Source organism: Aythya marila, assembly GCF_965140915.1.
Source record: "Aythya marila genome assembly, chromosome: 2".
Lineage (NCBI taxonomy): Eukaryota > Metazoa > Chordata > Aves > Anseriformes > Anatidae > Aythya > Aythya marila.
Window position 1 is genome coordinate 123,156,806 of NC_139043.1, and position 22,733 is coordinate 123,179,538.

The 22,733-nt window shown below is 35.9% G+C and overlaps 1 protein-coding gene across 1 annotated transcript in view; it reads right to left on the bottom strand.

The window, feature by feature from the left end:
- The window catches only part of EYA1 (EYA transcriptional coactivator and phosphatase 1), a 163,599-nt gene that overhangs the window by 15,814 nt on the left and 125,052 nt on the right, over positions 1-22,733 (bottom strand). Inside the window, exon 13 of the mRNA XM_082753848.1 lies at positions 21,419-21,508. Coding sequence (XP_082609974.1) covers positions 21,419-21,508 — 90 coding nt within the window. The remainder of the gene's footprint in view (positions 1-21,418; positions 21,509-22,733) is intronic.

Here is a 22,733-nt window from a genome sequence, read left to right on the forward strand (position 1 = left end):
AAAGAGATTTTGGAGCGAAAACAAAACAAACCAAAACAAAACAAACAACATCAACAACAAATAAAGACTGAAATTGGTGATATAAAGGCTGAGAAACCGTGTCGAGAAAGCAAGTAAAGTGAAGAAAAGGTCATAAACCTCACAAATTTCAGGTGAAATACTGCATATAATGGAGAGCATCCTCATTTGTGAGAAGAAAAAAGTCAAGTTGGCAAAATTTAAAGCACAAGTAATACATGTTATAATTTGGAAAGGACTGAAGACAAATGTGATTGACACTACATTACAAGTAAAGGAAGGTCACAAACAGTGCACAACTGTTTTGTTCCTCTTGAGTGGCAGGGCACTGCTTTCAGGCTAAATGTGAGATCGGAGTGCCAGGTATTTTTTCATGCTGTCTAGCTGACTTGGACTTTGTGGTAATGACTGATGGGGTGCATTTTTCAAACCCTGAACATAGGAAGGAAAAACACTCATTTACCAATTGCTCTTTTACGAGTGAAGTTATTTAGCAATAGCTCTTCAAATAAGCCAATTACTTGCCCACTGTTAATTGATTTGGTCCAACTTTCTTTTTGAACACCTGGTGTTTGTTTTCATCTGATTTCTTTTTGTGGAGCATTTTGCTCTTGAGCAAAGACAATCACTTGAGACACTGTCCAGTTCCCTGACTAGGTATAAGCAAGTACCCACATGTTCAACACTTTAAAATAGCAGTTCACTCAATATTCATCATAACCAGGGCTATACTAAAATGAAGTTTTACATTGATCAACAGATAAAGTATGCATTTCCAATTACTACTTTTTTGCAAAGATATAACATTTTACATATAAGATAATGAAAATCTAAAGACTCATAAATTCCTCAATTACTTCCCAAAATAGCTTTTGTGGTGGGAACCAGCTTAGGGCTAAACAACAATGCAGAAAACAAAACAAAACAAAATGGCTTGTTTGTAGGTTTATCATTTTAAACATTTACAGAATATATTTAAAACTTTTTGTAACACTTTTGTAGGAAATACAGTACTAGTGTTGTCCCTCTAATTTCTCTGGTGAAGTAATATTTGAAATTAATATTGAAAGTCCCTGTAGAAACACTACAAATACATGTTATTTATGCAGATGTATTTTATTATGATAGAATCAGTATAGTAGTCAGCTCCAAAGTAGAACATTAAAATTGTTGGATTCTCTTTTAAAATAGCCTGAATTGGCAAGTGAGGAGCAAAGTATCCTGTGGTTTATGTATAAAGATTATGCAGCAAGCTGTGTTTTGCTCCTAAAGGTATTGACCTTGCAACTTCAGTGTATCCAGTTTGAAATCTTCATGAGGGACTACAAGTGATGACATGTTTGCACTGAAGGTTTAGATTTCAGGCAGGCAGGCTGAGATGCAGCTCTGTGCTTTGGGAGATCTCTCTGGAAAGCTAAATGCACTTGGTATAGTTCAGGGATAATATGTTCAGAAGTGCAAAGCATCTTAAGACACCTAAATCCTATTCTCGCATAGGTCCACCTAAATTACACTGATTTTAATAAAGCCACTGCCAAAGCACTTAACTCACCTTTGAAAAAAAGATTTGAGTGAATAAAATGTACAGAAATTATAAAAGACACTATGCATAGTGCCATATGCAACTTCACTGCGTGAGAAGCAGGTACAGGACAGGACAGGTATTCTCAAAAAGCAATTTAGGCTACTTAAGTGACTCTGTTCTGACTCCCCTCCAGTCAGGGGAGACAGAATTGTTCAGAGTGACTCAGACAGCTCAAGTGGAAACCCTGATCTCAAATCTCCCACCCAGGGGAGATTTACTCCCCTGCAGCTACGGTAGTACAAGCCAGAGGAGCCAGCAACATTTGCTGAAAACGTGGCATTAGTTAATAACTTCCTAGACAGTCAAGAAGGCTATTGCCATAACATTTGCTCAGTGTTGAAAACATGCTCCACAAGGAGGAGGTATGCTGCCCTTTAGAGAGATAAGCATGAGATGGTGTGCAGGGAGCAGAGCCAAGCTGCACAGGCTGGGAACAGCAAGTTGCTGCCCTGCACATGCATTTCCCCCTTCCCCTACAGCCAAGGCCAGAAATCAGAGGGTCACACCCAAGCTGGTGCTTTTCCTTGGTCAGTTTTCTGAGAGGCCAGCACACTGACTTGATGGCTGTGATAGGGACAGGCAGGAGTGTGGCAGGATGGCAGGAGCAGGACTGGTGCTCAGGATAGCAGCCAGACTGTGCTCAGCGCAGCAGCCCGGAGCTGTCTCAAGGAAGCACTGCCTGGGAGCTGGGGAGGTTTGTTCAAAAGGACTCATGGAAAAATTGTATTTTATTGCATTTGCATTTAATTCATCTTCTGTAAAGAAAGAGAGCAGGGCATTTTATTACAGAAATGGCACCATGAAAGAGAGCAAGTTGTGAAATACAGGAAGATTTAAAAGCCTTTAGAACCCCAAATAAGCAATTGTGGAGAGAAAGAATGTATTTTCCAAATACTTTTAAAGTCCAAGTGTGGGTGAGGGAGGACTCTATTAACATGCTTAAAGCATGCTGAAAGCGTGCGTATAGATATATCATTAGTGATGGTACTAGGATTTATCATATAGCCTAGGGGAATATGAACTTTGTATCCCTCAGACCTTCCAATGCCACAACTGGTAGCTTAGCTTGAAACACATCTCCTGCAGCAGCTAAGTTAAACCAACAGATGTTGCACATAGTAATCAAGGCTTGTTACTGCATTCCCTTCCATCAGCTCTGCTTTGGAGCTGGGACCAACGACAGATATATGCTTGCAGGAGCTCCTTAAAATTGCTGCAGTTGTTTGCTAAGTCAAAAAATGTCTCCAGTGAAATGCACTAAGCCAAAGAAAAACAACTGAAAATGAATGACTAGATGAGTCTACCCTAAGCCTTGTACATGGAAAGCTTCTGTCTTCTCTCTCCTCCATTCCCAGAGCATTTGCTAACTCCTTCCTGCTCACTTTTCTTCCTTCTCTTTTCTGTTTTTGTATGATGAGCCAAAAACTCCCAGAGATGCTCCAGTCATCATTCACAGCTCTTAAAATGTCTGAACCTATGTAACCTTCTGGAATTGTTCCTTTAAACTAACTTCGGATTTTTATAAAGATTCATATGCAAAGCATTAAGTTATGGCAGAAATGTTCTGCAAATATTTATATTACTTTGTTCCTTCACTACCACCCGTCAAGTTGTGCACTTTTGCCATAATTATGTAAAATATGCCTTACTACTCAATTGACTGTAGGAAAATTAATAATAATAACAATAAAAAAAAGAGATTAAGGCTGCTACAGGAGTTCCTCTTATCTGTGCCAATACCACATGCCAAGTGGAGTGACGTAATGGCTAGCATGCTGATCTACATTTCAGTGTTACAAAACTAACAAAATAAATCTATTAAGTTTTCTGCCTTTGAATAAATATTGAGTGTAAGATAACTGGACAGCTTTGCACACTATGAAAAGGAATAATGTGAATAATGTTATGAACGTAACCTCAGAGGATGCCACAGTATTACCATCCCAAATCTGCTGACTATAGCTAGAATACATTTCCACATTTGCTTAATCTTCCTAATTTACCGTGAGAAAACTAACACCATGCTGTCAACTAACTGTTTCAATACCTTAGTCTGCAAAGTAAAATGACAGGAAAAGAAAACAAAACAAAAAAAAAAAAAAAAAGAGGAAAAAAAAATCCAACAACCCCAAAATTTTAGAACAAGCTATTTTCATTTTGCCTTTACATCAGCGTGTCCATTGAGACAACCTGGAAGCTGGCCAACTCACAGGAAATGATTGCTGGGATTCTCTGTTCCTCTCATATCTGTCATTACGCAATTATATCCACTGCTGCATTTTCCCTACTGAACGGTAGAGAAATGTGGTCATGTACATGTGAGAACAGATCTGGCATAACAAGTTAAAGCTGCAATCCTTTATAAATGCGGTGCATCTGAAAACCCTTAATTAAAAAAAAAATAAAATCCTCATGTATGCTGCTATGTGTTATGTACTTTTTTTACAACAGGAATATCTCCGTGTATGTCTCATCTAGAAGTCAGAAATATCCCTTTTTAGGTCTTAGGTTTTTATACCTGCTCCACAAATATTTGGAACTTCTATAAACCATCACAGTGTGTGTCTTTGGGAGACAAAGGTGCATACAAATTCCAAAGACAGTTTGCTAAATTGTGAATGACTTTTATTTTATTTTATTTTATTTTATTTTATTACAAATCATTTGCTTTCTCCATCTTTTTAGTTATAGCTGATTACTCCAACTAACCTCTATTCTAATTTTAGAAAAATGGCACGCAAGGATCCCAATGTTATTTAATTACAGTAATTAAATTCAAAAAGTAAATTCCATTTTTTTCTTGACTGGAAGGACAGCAAACTCTTTAGTACGTGTGCAGGTTAGAAAATCAATATAAAGTAAAACAACACCACATCTGTAACCTGTATATATGCACAGCCTGTAGCAAATGAACCTCTACTGTACTTGCTAAGCATACAAAAGAACTCCACACTTCCTTTCAAGCTGAGGCAATAAAGGCTTAAGTGCTGAACTTCCTAACCCATCATCCTGGAATGCCTGCTAACATACAACATAAATCCATGTGAAAAAGCAGAGACTACGGTTCGCAGGTTCTCAATACTGGCACTCAATTGGCAGGACCTGTCATCTCTGTCTAGCCTGCACTTTGTGACCCTAACATTTTCTCTTCTTTCCCACCACAATTATTCGTCACTGAAGAAAAAAGGTGCAGATTACCTGTGGGTCAGGCACAGGATATGAAGAACAAAGAGAGTTCTTGAAATCCACTTCATTCTGTCTGACAATTTGTGGATGAACAGTCAAGGAACTAAATCAGGCAGTGAAGACTTTAAAAACACTCCCATATTAAACTTAAGACTATAAAAAGAAACCTAAAGTGTAAAAAAAAACAAACAAGCAAAAAGAAAAAAAGAAAACAAAAACAAACAAAGCAAAACACAATAAAAAAAACATGTTTCATGGTTAAAATGTCAAATCAAAACAAAGATAAAGTTAGGTTATTAGCTATAAAAAGATGGAAAAATAATAAGCATGGGGGACTAAGAACTCAAATTATTTAACAAACTCATTGTTGAAACTCAGAAGTTCTCTAATGCACTGGACATTTAACTGCTGTAAAATACACAACAGAGTCCATTATTTTCTAATAGAAAAAGTGATTTAAATCCTATTCTGCTTGCTCACATGAACAAGTGCAGTTGGATTAAATGCAGTACTCCCAAAGTAAACAGTGTTTGTTCCAAAATAAATACAGATCTCATTCTGCAATTTGTGTTTATTGCAGTAGCTACACTAAAATCAAGGTTTACATTTTCTTTTCAGCTGCACCTTGTAACTAGAAGAATTCAACTTAAAATAAACTATGATTTAAGAAATATCTATATAACAACTATTATGTGCCAGTTATGTTCCCACAGCAAAAGAAAACACTATTTTGCTAGTTTGCTTTGCCTTACAAGTGTAATGAAGCATGTATTTCAAGAACTGACAGCAATACATTAGGATCTTTCCATTTTCTGTTGGAAAGGTAGATCAAAATGTAAAATCATACTTGGTCAAAGGGTCAGCAGAGCTCAGGACAATTGCAGAAAGTGTAGTCCTCTAAAAACCAGAGCTTTCTCACTTGCACTAGGGTGCAGAGTTCCAGGCCAACAACAGACTCTTGCTAGAACTCCAATAGAAAAATTTGCCATTCTATTTCCATACATTTTGCAGGATAAGACAAAGCAAGAGGATGGTATCAGAGAAAAAAACACAAACAAACAAACAAACAAACAAACAAAAAAAACCACAAAACCACACAATTGACAGAAAAGGCTAAATACTACTCAAGTTTATCTTTTTAAAGAGCCTGTGTAACTCCTGGGAAGGGCAGTGTTAAGTTCAAAATGTCAAATCCACTTTATTTTAAAAGTTCAGCACTTCACATTGTAAATACCTTCTTTACGACATGATTCATGTTATCTACAGATATATAGTTTTGAAAACAAAACAAAACAAAACAAAACCTATGACTAAAACCACCTATGACTAATGAAAGCTAGTGAAAATAAAATAAAAATGTGTTTAAAGAACTAACAAAAGTCATGAACCTGGTCAGAATGTCCTGAATTATTCCCAAATGTATTAACTTGAAAGTATACTTTATACTTTAGGAATACATACATTTTATTGAAACTATATACTAAGGTTTTTCAAATACATTTAAGTTTCAAACAATTTCAAAATTAAACTTATGCAATGACTGAACTTTCCATAGAAGCCTTAAAACAATGTCTCATATCTCAGGAAATGAGAATGCTCTTTTAGTTTACATAGAAACTTTTCACAAGAAGATGTGACCTCTCTCATTTCTGTGTGATCAATTCATTTAAAAAAGCTAGTGGGACAAAGACTGGGATTAAAATTCTCTCAATTTTTTTTTCTTTTTTTTTTTTTTTTTTTTTTTTTTCAGTACAGGCAGCTAAACATTTTGCTCTATAGGCAACCTAAAGAGCTTTGCACAAAACTTTGCATTTTTCTCCCTTCCTTTCTTCTCCCTCCCCAGATGTTGTTGGGGAGATGTTCTGTGGCAGAAGCAGGGAGTCAGCTGAGGCAAAACTGCCTTGTCCATCTGGGGCAGAGGATGACTATCTGCTTTGCCAAATCTCTGGAAATGTTAGTTGGCAGCTTTAGTGTCACCTTACAGCCTTACATTTATAAAAAGGGGAAGGAACAGGAATGTAAATTAAGTGATAAAGTGATGTTATGAGCTTGGTAGACTTGGTAATTCAGCTGAGTTGTATGGGTGTAAAGACCACTCCATCTGATTTTCTTGAGAAAGGAAATCATACAAGGCTTATCTTCAGTGACACCTAGTTTGAAGGTACTCATCAGTGGTAATATGAAATAATTTATGTGATTAATAATTGTATAAGCCTATAGGAATGATTTTCTCAAGTGAACTATGGAGGTATTTGTTATTCTTTGTAACTCATACTCATGAAGCACAGCAACATGTTCCACAACAGCCAGGCATCATACATTTCAGATGGGTCAAAACTTTTAGCTGGGTTTTGCACATACCAGCAAAGCCACAGTTCTGCCTACAAATAAATACTTTGTCTTGTTTTTCTGTTCATTTACCTACAGCTACATATACAGTCTAATTTAGTTCCACATTCATGAAGAGGAACTTCATGAGCTTTCTGCAAGTCACCCATGGTTGTAATGTCACATAGATGATAAACTGTTTCTAGTCACTCCTTCGTATACCTATCAGGGAAAACTCCTTACCCTGATTTGTATTTCCTTTTTTTTCTTTACTTCCTGCAGTGAAACTGAGCTGTTTTTGGATTGCTACTGTGAAAAACCAAATGCAAATAGATGGGCATTCTGCTAAGATAACTCTACTGCAGTGCCTGCTGGAATAGAGTTCACAATCATTGGTTCATTAGAAAGCAAAATCTCCTAACTTTTGTAGGACTTAAAGTACCTTAAAAATTAGGTTTACATCTAAAAATAAATATAGTGCTGTAAAACAAGCAAACAAACAAACAAACAAACCTTTACTGAAGTTTTTGAAATAATCATATTCTATTTTCCTAGAATTCTCTATTACTGAATGCAAATCATGGGATCCTCATTGAACATACCTAGCCACAGCCTGGTCAGGAAGTTGGAAGTTCCCATTGCAGACAGCACAGACATCAAGAGGAGGTGCACTCTTATTTCAGCCCAAGTTTCATCCCCTTTCTAAACAGATGTTCCTTTGGAGGCCCTGAGTGACTCTGACTACTCTGGATGACCAGAAAAGTTCAGCTGCTGTCCTTACAGTATTTGGGGATTGGAAGGAGATAATTCAGCCAGTTCTATCTGAAGTTATCCTCTCTCTGCAACCATCCACTATATTTCACTGGCAAAAAAAAAAGCTTTTTCATCAACCTGTCTTGTATTTGTCTATTTCTGAATTTGATGGCCCAGAAATCTATTTTAACCATGCTTTACATACCTTCCTACCTGTTTTTGTAACACCTGACTAAAGCTGTTTCTTATTCATCATCCACGTAACCACTTAAGAAGTAAAAGGCCAAATGTCCACCAACACTTGCTAGGTCCATCTTCCAATACCAGTCAAATCAGGCTAACTTTGTGAAAATCAGATAGATGCCTCATAGCTGTAGAACCAGACCTAGTGGCCTTAATATTAACTTCTGTCCTTTTCTTCATTGCTAAATGAAGCTCATTCAGCAAAACCCATCACTTTCTTACAGGCTGGACTATTATATTCTCAACTTTTGTATTTTTAGCAATCATTATTCATATGATCAACGTGAATGATTACATTCAACAATCATAAAGAGCTCATTCCGTTTTTATCTGCATCTCAGGCTCTATGGAATGTACTTTCATACAAAATATATTTCTTTCATAGACTGGTATTTACATATTTTTAAGAAAGACATTCACATTATGCAAGAATGCACATGCTATTTTTTTTCTAGTGTTAGAGAATATGAGAACATATAATGTCCTTAAGAAATACATTTACTTTGGCATCATCTTTGTCAATATTTACTTTTGGGTCAGTCTCCTGTTTACCTCAAGAGGAGATAATGTCTAGTCATCAACAGCTCTGTTCCTCTGTACTGAAAATATATATATTTTTACTGACATCAACACAGCTAGGTTGATTTTCTTTGCTGGTACATCATTGGTGATCTCAGCACAACAAAGAAAATTCATACCATAATGCTACACTGAGTTCTTGTAATGTTCAGAGACCAGTTAGCAAGTGAAATGTTTTAAATAGAACTGGGGTAATTGTGCATAAGAGAAACAAAGAGCAGGAAGCACTCCAAGTCATGTTTACCCCTTAAGCAGCTGCTACCCATTGCTGAAAAAAACAACATCCTAACCAAAATAGTAACATCCCCTGCCATCTTTCAACAGCTTTCTTTATGAATGATTGAATGATTAAAACTCATAGAGTTGCTACATGGTTTTAAGAGACTCATTAGTTCTATACAACTTTACAACTCATCTTGAATGAGTGATAATACCAGCTCTAATAGAGGTGCTGCAGACCAAATCATTGGTTTAATCTTCAGAGCATTCTGCAAGCTTATCAAAAACAGTACCTACATACCTAAACTGTTAATGGCACCTAAGTTAATTAATATATTAATGCATCATCTGTTACACTTTCCTCCTAAAAATATTATTTCAAAAATCAAGTTAAAGTGATAATGAGAAATAATAATTATGATCAATATTTATAAATATTATAACCCAAATAATTAAAATATAAATATTATAACTAAAATAATAAAAAATAATAAAAATATAGAAATATTATAACTACAAAATAATATTAAACATCTAGTGAAAAGAAAAAAAAACATTTTCTACTAATTATTTTAAATCATATATACAAATATATTGTATGTTATCTCAAAGACAGTGGTATAAATTTACAGTAATTTTACAGATTTTGGAAGAATTATTTTATATCCCTGCAACTGAAAAGCTAGAAGTCTCACTTGCTTTATGGACAGGAGAAATAGGAGCTATTAAACAATACACACATGCTATCACAAGTAACTTGCTTTGGAACAGAAGTACTTAGAGGAGCAAGGCTCTGATTTACTGTTGTTCTGATTTCTTCTTTTTAATGGGTTACCCCATCATTTTATAAACATAATTTGTCACCAACACCAGCCAGAGTTCTCTGTAACTACTTTTTGCCTTTCTTTCAGATCTGTTATCCCTGCTGAGAGAATCTACTAAAGAAGAATTTTTCATACTGACACCAACTGTAGTCTTGCTGTGAATAACCACATTCCCATAAAAATCATTCCATTTATTGCAAAGTTGTTGGCAGACCATAGGAATAATAGTCAACTCAGGAAACCTTTTATCCTGAAATCACATAGCTTTACCCTTCACATGACTATATGAAGTTTATATATAAAATCTATATTAGCACACTACTGATTTAATGCTTTAGGCCAGGCATTTTTGCTGTTGGCAAGTTTTTAAAATAACACTTTCATGGTACCTTTTCTTTTATTTAAAAAAATAAATAAATTAAAAAAGGACAAAAAAAAAAAAAAAAGAAAAGAAAAAAAGACTAATGTGGAATCAACCAAGAAGCATTCAGGACTTTTCTCTTAATTTACTAAGTTGTATTTACATTTATAGATTCTTTCCCAGTACCTGAAATAATACATTAGCATAGACTCCTGGGTGCATTTCTGATGATAATCTAAAGGTGTGTGTTCATACAAACCTTTTTCTATTTTTTCTATTTTTCTACCTTCGTGTGGTAAGAGAATAGATGCATTTATTTACAATATAATGGAACAATTAAAACAAAATCACTGGTGAGCGTGTGTGTGATTATTCTGTTACGCATTATATTTGCTTTGTTAAAAGCAAATCTGTACCAAACTAGTCTAGATTAAACTCAGGAAAGAGACATTACTTTTGTTACTCCTCTTGATACTTTGGGAGTCAGAGGTTGTTTCTATTCAAATTTATGTCTGAATTTATTAAAGTGATGGAGCAAAAAAGTTGGTATATGTTTTCATTTCCTTTTTTGTTCTGTTTGTCAACCCTCATTTGTAGCTAATTAGGGCTTAATTTATGCTTTATTCATTTGAAGAAGTCCATAATGGGAGTTTTGGATTTATATACATACTTTTAAGAAATATATACACTGATATACACTTTATATACATTTATATATATGTGTGTGTGTATATATATATGTATGTACACATATATATATGTATATATATAAAATATATACATATTTTATTTTATTTTATTTTTTTTCCCAAATAAGTGAGTATCAGAATATTTGACTGGTATTTGACTGGTATTGTTAAACTTTTCAGTCAGAAAAAAAATATCTTAGAAAATCTGTTGAGTTATAATTGCTGTTACAATTGTCTCTCTTCCATTCTTACCAATGTTATAGAGCAAGTTATTCCCTTGTGTATCCATACTTCACATTCACAATGTGGATATGGTGGATATGTAAAATATGTAGAAGAAAAAGAGGAGATCCTTCAACTGATTACAATGATTTTCTATGGTTCAGAAAGGATCTTTTGCTTAGATATATCTGATCTTTCTTGTGGCAACAATGTATCAGCTCAGCTTATTATTCATGTCATCTGTCTGTATTCTGCTGTCACTGAACATTTAGGAACTATAATCTCATATCTGCATAGGACTTCAGGTAACTTTCAGAAAGGGTGCAGTGTCTCTGCCTGGACTGCCCTGGTCTGACTGAACAAGGATCTTGGAAAAAAATAAAGCAAATACTTTGTTACTTCAATAACTCATTGTTTCTTTTACAAGCTTTCCACTTACATTTTTAAATTCCTCTTTAAATACTCACACTTGAACAACACGCATTAAGATTGCATTAGTTTGCTAGTTAGAATCACCCAGCTTCCTGACCACATATAAAGACAAACTTTTGAAACGCAATTTATAACAATCAAATTTTTCTTTAAAACACAGAAAAATAAAAGTGATACTGCAATGAGTAACGGGAATAATCCCCTCCCCCCTTTCTTTAAAGTTTCATTAGACCATTGAACTGGATGAAATTCAGATAGAGGCCTTATTGTAACCACACTGAAACAGTAGAAATCTCCTGAGACCATGAAACTCAAACATTTTGGGAACCAACTTCAAGCACTCCTTTTGTGTTTTTAAAAGAAAATGAATGAAAGACATTTATTAATTTTTATTCCTGTAGCAATATTTTAATATGACCCTCTTCCCCCCCTTCTCCCTCTGCTGAAAAGGCATAAACAAATCTACTTAAAATACAAGTGTGTGCATATTTTCTTATAATTTAAATTACAGTTCTAGCAGTCATAAAATTGCCACAGCAGCACAAACTGCATGATAGCTCTTGAGATACTAGAAAACTGCACTAGTTACATTGCAAATTCATGCTAAAACTACACTGTTGTTGATTGAAACTACCTACCATGCACACTGCTGAGATGCTAACTTTGTGGTTTCAAATCTTTGTACTTATATGAGGATTGTCTAATATGCTTTCAGCCTACAAAATGATAAGTAAGGATAGCTTTTCTAAAATAAAAGGTACAAAATTGTCAGAGACTAAGAAACTTAAAGCACCAATCTGAATAATGCAAACTTGAGGTTTGCTCTTGTAAATGGTGTCAAAGAAGCAGAGAATTTTTTGAAAGGAGCTATTATGTTCTTTCTTCAATTTATCTTCTTGCATTGGAAAAGTCTAATTATTGGGGGGTCGAGGGGGAAGATTTGTTTGTAAGTGGTGGAATAAGCACAAATTAGCTGTGTTACATGAACAGAAGGGGGAGGGGGGTTGGCAAAGACATCTGAGTGTAAATTAATATTGATCCAAGCTGGAATAACTTGCACTTTTCAGTATTTGCAGCTTCACAAGGGAGAAAACTGGCTGTATGAGATTTTACAAATCTGTCAGCTAAATCAGAAACCCAAACACAAGATCTATTGGTCAGGAATGTTGCTTTAACTTGTGAAACATTTTTAGACTTTTAGATCATAAATCAATAATGGATTACTTCAGAAACCTATGAATGCATTATATAGAATTAGTCATAACTAGTGCATTTATATCTATAGTAGCAGACAAGCTTTTGTTCCAATGATACTCATAATGTTTGGGGATATGTAGAAAACATTTTGTTCAAATCAGATCCCTGAAATATTAAAAGCCAAAGAGAAGCCTCTCTATCTAACAATACATGAAAAGCAAATTAATTAATAGCAATATTAACTACTTTCACCATTAGTAACAACTATTTATTCATTCATTTGGTATCACTGTTCTATTACTTCAGACTTCTGGGATAAGTTAAACAATAAAAAGCTCCTATTCAAATCTGAAATGACAATTCTGGCACTAAGAGGCCTTCTAGATGAATCCCTGAAGGATTATTACCTGGTTTTGTAACTAACGTGCTGAACCATCAAGCAATGTTTGCTCCTATCACATTTGTACTTATGCTATGATCTGCACCAGCTGAAGAGCTCTGTGGCATGTTATATGGGATGCTGCAACCCCTCAAGTATAAGAATTCATTATGGGCAGCAGTTTATGTAGATCAACAATTTAGCAAGTCAGTGTTTTGCCATCTGCTAACGGATTGACAACAAAAGCATGGAAATTTCCACCAAGCCTTAAACAAGTTGCAATTACTTTGTTTCATTATTTATTTTTTTATACATATTATACAAGAATTATATTATACAAGAATTTTTAAAACATTGTCTGGTATCATTCATATATGCACATTACCAAGTTGTGCACAAATGTGCACATACGCACGTTACCAAGTTGTAGCATTGTTAGAGAGCCTACAACTGCATATAGTAACAACCACTGTATCCACCAGTCTGATGCCCTATTTTCCTGTCTCCTTTCCCTCTTGAGTACTTTCTGATGGAATTATCATCCTTTTATCTGTAGATACCATTCTCCACATCATTGTCCTTATCTACAGATAAGGGGATTAAGGCGTAAAGGAGGAAAGACTGATCAGGCATTACAAAGAAGTGGTCAGCAAAAAGAGGACCTCATGTCACTACATTCTACACACATATGTATGCAAAATATGTGCACTAGACAACTGTTTAGTAAATAAAGTCAGCAGAGGCTTACCCTGTATATGTGCAGAGTCTGGAGCATAGCCTCAGACACAAAACAGTTTTGTCTTGATTTGTTTTTTTCTATGCAGAGAAGCTGAGAAAGTTTTTCCCTCTGGTGATCATGTTTTCGTGCTCCTCCTTCTCCACTTCCTCAGCCTGCCTGGCTATGTCTGTGCAGCTCTGCCAATTCCCATTACTGACTGTGCACCTCCACCCAACTTAGTTACGCTTAAATCTAGACATCAACAGACCTGACACACCTGCCTGAAGCTGGCTCTATGACATTGCCACAAGGTGTGAGAGAAAAAATGATGGACTTCCAAACTGCTAATAGCAGACAACCTGATTTCCCAGCTTGCTCTGGAGCTTGCTTAAAGTCTGCACTTAAGGGCTGGCTTGCATCCAAGCAGTTCAATTGTTAGATTACTTGATTCTAGGACCAGATGTGCTAAAATGCCTTGAGAAAAAACACAGTGTTTTACCCTACAGTGGTCATGGTTCTTTGAGATGTGCAGTAACCTGCACACAATAAGTCTGCTGAATGTTATTATTCAATAATGTGTATTATCATAATGCCTGCAATCCCAAATCATGCTTCAGAGTGCTACTGTGCTAAGTTACCAGCCTGAGTCTGTGGTATATTAAAGTATCAGATCTGAGAGGAAGTAGTTTCCCTTTCTCCTTCAGATTAAAGAACCAGAACATATGGCATTATTGCTTCAAAGGCATTCCTGCAGGGCACTGCATGGTACACGAGGGACATATCTGTGTGCATGGTCACTGAAGGACCTGGGAGGAAAGTCACTTAGTCTCCTGTGGTGTTACTGAGAGACCTACAAAGGAGAAAATTCTCAGACTGAAGAAAAGAAGAATATATGTCCCTGTCATGAAAAAAAAAGGTCTCCTTGATGCCTAGAAGTGATTTATATGGTGCATATGCTTTCAACAGCAGGGAGTCAGCCTAGTTTCACCTGTAAGAATTGAAGGCAAAGGACAAAGAGGGATTAATTTTGTAGAAGTTTTGCTCTGGGATCAGACTTCATGGTTTCCATGCTGAGTTTTAGCTGCTCTCTTTCTTAAGCCTGAGCTCTCTCTACACATCTCCCTGTAGCATCTCTTCTTGGGGCAATCCTGCACTGCTTGGTGTCACCACAAACAGTATCACCTCCTGCTTCAGTGCCTGAAGACTCTGCTTTTGGGTCCAGCTACTGCAATGTGGGCCTTAGAGGTCCTTTACATTTCTTAAGTGAACAGAAGTGCTTGGAGTGTCAGACAAGTGTCTGGGTGTCAGACATCTCAGTTGCATTTAAAGCAGTAAAAAAATGACCTCCTAACTGCCTTCAGCTTGTAAAGGAATAAGAGGGAGTGGTAGTGCTGATAATACTGATAGCCCGGTGACAGGGAGCTACAAAGACAGCAGACATAACCACATAGTAAATTATGCAGGAAACAACCCACGAAGTGCAGTTTTCATAAAAAATACCTGACTATTATTTGCTCCCTATCAATTTCCAGATCTGAGTAAATCCAAGCTAGCAGTTAGAGATATGCAGGAATCCTGGAAGGATTTATTGCCACATGAGTGGAAAGAGGAGATTTAAGACCAAACAATGACTATGGGAGTGCAAAGATGCAAACACTGTTTATTCTTTGCTTCAAACTGTGAAAAGTAGCATTGATGTAAGTCAGCGTCTCACTGCTTCATGAGATAAGGGTACATTGCATATAAAGTGTAGGATTTGTAAAATGTTCCCATATGAATCCAACTTTATTAAGCCTCCCAGGCAGAGCCTCTTGGGGTGGGAGGTGGGGGGTTGGGGTGGGGAGGGCTCTCTGAGCCCAAGGTGCAGTGGAGGAGAGTCTGGTGGGCAGCAAAGCAGCCGGGAGTGGGAAGCCAGCACTTTGGCCCCTGCCTGCCCCGTCTCAGGGTCCAGCCTGCCTTGGCTCCACATGCAACAGAAGGATGGACATCATGGGAATCGCATGCAAAACTAAGGCAGGCAACTTTCCAGAGGGGTTGCCACGTAGTAATATGCTCATGCAATGCCTTAAAGGTTCAGTAATCTGAAATAGTGAAAAACTTAACCATAAAGTTTATGCAGCTCTTTTCACCACACATAAAGGACTATGATCTAAACATCCATCAGGTAGACAAAGAGGCTCCCCAGTGAAGTAGTCACTTCACCGAGCCTGTCTGAATTTAAGAAGTGATTGGACTGTGCACTTAGTCACGTGGTCTAAACTTTTGGGTAGACCTGTGTGGTGCCAGGAGTTGAGCTTGATGATCCTCATGGGTCCCCTCCAACATGGGATACTCTGTGATTCTATAAAGAGCATCCAGGTGGATTTTAAGTAAGAACCTTAAAAGAAATTAACATAGATCCCTGTTGTAACGCCTGCTCCTTGGTCCTTATTTCTTCTTTCTTTTTATTGTTAAAGTGGCAAGTGTAAAAAGAAAGAAAGAAAGAAAGAAAAACAAAACAAAACAAAACAACAACAACAACAGTAATCCCACTTATTAGAACTTTAACATTGATTATTTTTCTTTTATTTTCCTGAAGAACCAAAATCATTGTATTACAGTACTGCCTGCTATCATTCTTTCCTTTTGCCATTAAGAGAAATACCTAAAGTAGCTTAAATCTCATACCATACTGCCAATCATCACAAATGACTCCCATACACATATAACGTTTTGCATATAAAGCTTTCACAAACAAAAGTGAATTGTGAAGCTGTGAGCATGTGTTACGTATTCTTCACTGATGGAAGAAAACGAGTGCCAATCACTGTTACCGTGCCCTTATGAATGGTTTCATTTCATTGGTGGTGAAATTAATTTTTAGTAGTTTTGTAATACATAAAATCTTACTTTGAGCCCTTCCACAAAACCTGAAATGAAAAAAACAAGAACAACAACAACAACAAAATACAGAAATAAAAATCCAATAAAAAAATTAAAAAAATAAAAACAAATAAGCCGGACAAAAACCTACAGACTAATTGGAATTTAATTACTTTTATAAAATTAAACACTTAAAAAATATATCTCAGTCATAAGAAGTGTTAGGTAAGGTTAAAAAATAAAGGCTTTGTGTGCCTGGAAAATGAATAAATTGGCATTTCCAGCTGCAGTAAGTAAAATTCTAAGTCTCTAAAGGTACAGATCTAGCAAGACGGTATCATCTTGGAACGAAGTTTACAAAGCACTGAACTCACTTTTTAAAAAAAGGTGTTCATAAACAGTCACAACAGCAATTCTTCCTTCAGCATACCTAGTTATAATGGGCACCTGGTATGCCAAGGAAATAAAAAAGCTAATCTTTTAAGAGGATCAGTATACATACATAAATATATACAATCTTTATAGATGCAATAGGTAGATGTCACATTTAAGTCCTATCATCGGCTTGCTAATTTCCCTAAAACACTTGAGCATACATTCTAAAATACCTAATATGTGTAATTGCTCCATACATGCCATTAAAATATTATACCTTATTATCCCTATCACAACATAATCAGCATGTAAAACTCAGACATTCTTCCCTGATGAGATAATTCTGGTTCTCTCGAGGACTCTACATCAATATACATGTATTTATTCCCTCCTGTGCATAATTAAAATTCTACTACAGAACAGAGTATGACATTTAAATCATGATTTTCGATACAGAAAACCTAAACTTCTTATCTTGCAGCCAAAAGCACACTTCAGAATCTAATTTTTGGAAATACTGTACTTATTTTCTAATGCTTGGCCTAGTGTAGTGCTATAATTCCATTGTGAAATTACTATTAACTCAATAAATCATTGATTATGATGGCACTTAAATCATATTGTACACTAGTAAACAATATTTTCTTTTCAGTGTGTTAAAATACTTGTCATATATCTTTAACACTCTATGTAAGAATTTATAATTGCTCCTTCAAGATTTCAAATTGTCTGATATTATATCAATTTGGAATCAATTACTACAAATAAATTTGTCCAAAGTGAAGCAAACAGATCATCTCTTACTTTTTTTTTTTTTTTTTTTTTCTTCAGTTTATGGACAACTACAAAATCAGGGTTCAATAACTGATTGTAAATCTAAGTGCAACTCACCCATTCATAAGCAGAATATTGACTTCAGAGCTAGACATGAAATCAGACTGAACTTTTTCAATGAGTTTTAAAAATACCAGTAACATCATCATTATTATTGCTATTATTACATAAAGAAAAACATATAGGAAATTAGCTGATTCGTTTACCTGTCTATGTCCTGTATTAAGTTAGGATGGGTAAAATGAAGTTCTAAGAGCTACTGGTATGCGTTTGCATTTGTTCACTTTATACAAACTAAAAGTATGTCTGCCTAAGTTTAGAGTTTAACCTAAAAAAAATAAGTATGTCTCTAGGTTGAGATTTGAAAACCCAATTAGGTAATACACAAAGCAAGTGATCATTTGGAGATCACAACTGTAACTGTGCCTTTTGTATTCAAAATGTAAATCAAGCCTTCAGCAGTTTATAAGAAGACAAAATACTTTCCCTCTAACTTGGATGACAAGAGAACTGTTCTGATTAGAGCTTTCTGGAAAGCATTGGATAAAAAGAAGATTAAAAAACATTAACTTGTGGTATCTGGAAAAATGTGCATCATAGGCCAAAGTTATGATAGATGATTGCCTGCCTGTAAACCCAGTCTCTCTATATGTCAGGAAGGGTTCCCTCTGAGTCTGGGTAAGGAGAGCATCAGTTTTCAGGTTCCCACTTTGGATTATGCCTAAACCCAAAGACGTGTTTCTACACGCAGGTCAGATGTTCCAGATTCATATTTGCCTGTCTTCATACTATTTCTGGGCAAGAATGTCCAAGCTCTGCAGCTCACTGGAGCAATTGCCTACTAACCTCTTGATCCATAATAGCCTGATCCAGACTGTCACGTACATGACAATCCTTAGGCCTGACCAGGGTCACCAGGAGATCTTCCAGACTCAGTCCTTCGTCAGCAAGAGCAGATGTTTTGAGCCTGAGGCATAGCCAAGCCAAATTGCCCACAGTTTTGGTGGAAGCTCGTCAAGATGCTGGGCAGCCTAAACTTCCAAACCACCAAACCAGAACTTTGAGTTTCTGGGATGGATGGGCGGAACCTGCTCTGAAGCCACAGACCTTGGGAGCCAGGCAGGCCCTGCTAATAATCGTGATGCCCAAATGAATGACAAACTGCAGGTCCAGGAGGCCATGTTCTTTCAAAAACAACATGTGTCTGTGGCATACCAAAAAAAAAAAACAACAAAAAAAAAAACAACCGCTGAACTGAAAGCCTCAATTTTTGGCCAGGTCTCATCCTTACATGAAATTCAGGCTCTCTTCTTTCTCTTTTTTCCCCTCCCTACATACTTCTCTGAAGAGCTATAGTGATCCACAAGCACAGAGCCACTCTGCTCTGACATGCCCTCCCCTCCCTTGGACATGACACAATCTTTCAGTTTAGAGCTCAAGTTCCTTAGAAATAAGGACAGGAACTATGTTCTCTGTGTCTTAGGAGCACTGAATCATTGCTGGAATTGTGTGGCAAACCAGGAAGAAACACCAGCTTTCCCCTTCTCAGTGCTCATGATCTGTTGTCTAGTTGTGTGGAGATCCCAGTTCAGATCTGAACACTCCTGTGGTAAAGGTTCTAAGAGTAGGAGGAGCAGGGGAAGCTTGTTGCTACAATGCCCCGCAGACCAGCACAGGAAGGATCCTATTCTGGGGCCTCTCTGCAGCACACCCAGGGAAGGCTCCAGCACTTTGCCTTGATGTACCACCCATTATAAGCACAACTGCTCTCTCATGTATGAAGATAGACTACCGTATGGACAGTTACAATGTGTTGGGAGACATGAGATAAAGTGGCTTGCTATGGGGCAAATGCAAAGAACCAAGTTTATCCTCTGAGCTTCTTGCTTCTATGAACAATTTGGATCAGTAGTTTTTTCCATACTTCAAAGTTCTGCAGTGAATAACCTGCTAAGATTACTCACTTACTTACTGTTAAGACATATAAATAATCTACTATCCCCAAGCTGTGGTTGATTAACTTCCATTACAATCACTGACATTAACATTCATGTGTCAAGAAGTAGCTATCAGTGTACTATGCATTTGGTCATGCACATCAAATGAAAATACATTGAAATTTATTAAATATGCTGGTAAGGTATATTAGCACTTTCTCTTTCTGTGCTGGATAAAATGAAATATTACCAGGAATCAGAAACAGATTTGGAAAATAACTAGCATTATTATATTCTTCAACAGACCTGAAAAATCAGTCCTATACATGTAACTCACTAATGGCATTTCTTATATACAAAAAGTATCATTGTTAAATATAGCTACCTTGATGAAAAATAAAGAAAATATTACTATAAAATTTAAAGAAATCATCTATTTTACTGAAAGCATATATATATATATATATAAAATACTCCGCTATGGAATGGAATAAAAAATAAAGCACATTTAAATAATTTCATTACATTGAAAGATGCCAAATCATCTGTGAGTGGTTTCTTTTTAGATGAAAAGAAATCAAAATATAGGACAGATGTTGGACAAACCACATTTGAGGTCTATCACACACTGGCATTTTTCAAATGATTTTGGCTCATCTATTAAATAAGGTGTATTTTGCTTGATTTTGAAAAGGGAAACATCAGGAAATATTTAAAGGCCAATTGCTGCCAATTAACTTTGATCAGCAAAAGTTGCATTTGAATCTTTTAGATTCTTTTGCCTGTCTGGAATAACACACTATTCTAAAATCTAGCAAAACAACAACTTGATGATTAATGTGTGTTGGCAGCACCACCACAAGCTTGCTTAACAGCTGGATTTTAAATAAACAGCTGTCTTCATTATGATGGGAAAAAAAAACTGACCGTTTTCATGTTTTCTTGTTATTAAAATATGATCAGAAATTGCTTTTTCCCTTTTAAGATGAAACACCCAGGCATTATGGTGACAGTCTCTTTCAGCAGTTCGGATAGTTTTAGAACAATCTCGCAAGAACCGCCAAACCATAGTCTACATAGGCTGAAAAAGCCTTTGGCATGCCGACACCGACTCCTCACAGCATGCCACAAGCGAGAGGCATGAGTGGCAGAGAAACCCTACTACATAACAAATTGTACCTGCCACTGGGGAAGGCAGAGACCCAGAAGGCCATGGAGAAGGACAGTATATATGACATTAATGATTTCCCTTGGGTTTAAGGTAATACTTCCCCATAGTGGGATGTGAGAAATCTGTACCCAGACATTAACTGTTTATAGAAGCCAAAGTTTAATATTTAATGGTCTGTGCAGACTGTTGCATTCTAGTATTTATTTCTATAAAATAGATATTTTATAGCTTTTGGTGTATCCACTTCTAAAACTTGTCTACTGTGGTCATAAACACAAAGACCCGTGAGAAAAAAAAAAACAACACTATCATTTCAACTATTGTAACCTTTGAATGCCAACACATTTAGTGTAGATGTTATTGTATATTTAAATGACAATATTATACAGATATTTTCTAAACATTTTCATATTAAAACTGTGAAACCAAAAATAATTGTCAAACCTTCTAATAATACATAAAAAGAAACAAATGTTAAACTCTATTTTGAAATAACAAACACTTACTTCTAAATCATTAAAGAATAGATGAGTGTCTGCCAAATTGAAAATCATCTCTTCCATTCGGAGTCCAAGAGACACTGAGGTCGGTGGATCCTTAAGAAATTAAGAGAGTATACCATCAATACTTTATGTAAACATACATGTACATACTAGAATACAAAGGACAGGAACTGTTTTTCAAGAGAAATTACCAGATATATGAAAAGTAACATCCACATGTTCGTTACCATTTCAGCTACTCTTTAGTCTTCTAATCATGTTAAAATAAACCTAAAAAATATGACCAGCCCAACTAGTACCATGATTCTACAGAGGGACCTCTGTGGTCACACTTGTGTTGATACAACCTTCTGTGGTCATGCTTGTGAGTCCATGTACAGAATTACTGCCCTCTGAAAAAGGGCAGAATGAGAAAGGGAAGGATTCTACCAGCAGCAAATTCATTTCACCCAAAACTTAGCCAGATTTTACAACTGTTTACAAGTTTTATGGTAACTGGAGGCATGACAATACTATCAGTACTGAAAATAAACTCTCACTGGCCACAAGTGATTTGGCCCTGTGAATACCTAGGGACTTTAAAGAAATTCACCATTAATATTTCATTTGCAAATAGCAATTATATTTAAAACCACTCCTTGATTCTACACAAAACCATATTTTAATTATGCTTTCAGTTGGGCCCACCCATGCAGAGTGAACAAATCTATTGTTTGTTATTAATATATAACACACTTTAACTTCTCTACAAAAATTACCATAACAACTTATTCCTTACTGAGCTAATAAACTCAAAAAGCATGTTCAGCATTGTGGTTACCAAATGTATTGCAGATGTTTGTCTTGTTTTGATATTTTTTGTATGTGTTTTATGTATTTTCAATCTGAAAAAATTGAAAAGAAAACCTAATATATACATTTGATATACAGTTTCTCATTTATAATACCAAGTATATCCAACCACAAAGAAGCATGAGTTTGAAAGAACATGCTGTATTATCTCATGACACCATCTATTACCAATGTTAGTTTGTTAGGAGTTATATTTTAAATACAACTGCAGAAGTGACAACCCATACTTTACTTAAAATAAGTTAATATTCTAAAACTGATGACAACTCAGATTTAAAACCAAAAGATGCAGTCTGTACTTTCCTTTTCCACCTCTCAATCAAATTAATAGGTGTTTCAACATGATCTCTGAACTTTCAAACATTTTTCTATAACTGCTGGTCAAAAGGTAAGTTATATCAGTAGCAAGCAGCTGAAAAAGAATGGCAATCTGGCAGCCTGTTTACCTTCTAGAAATGCCAAAACC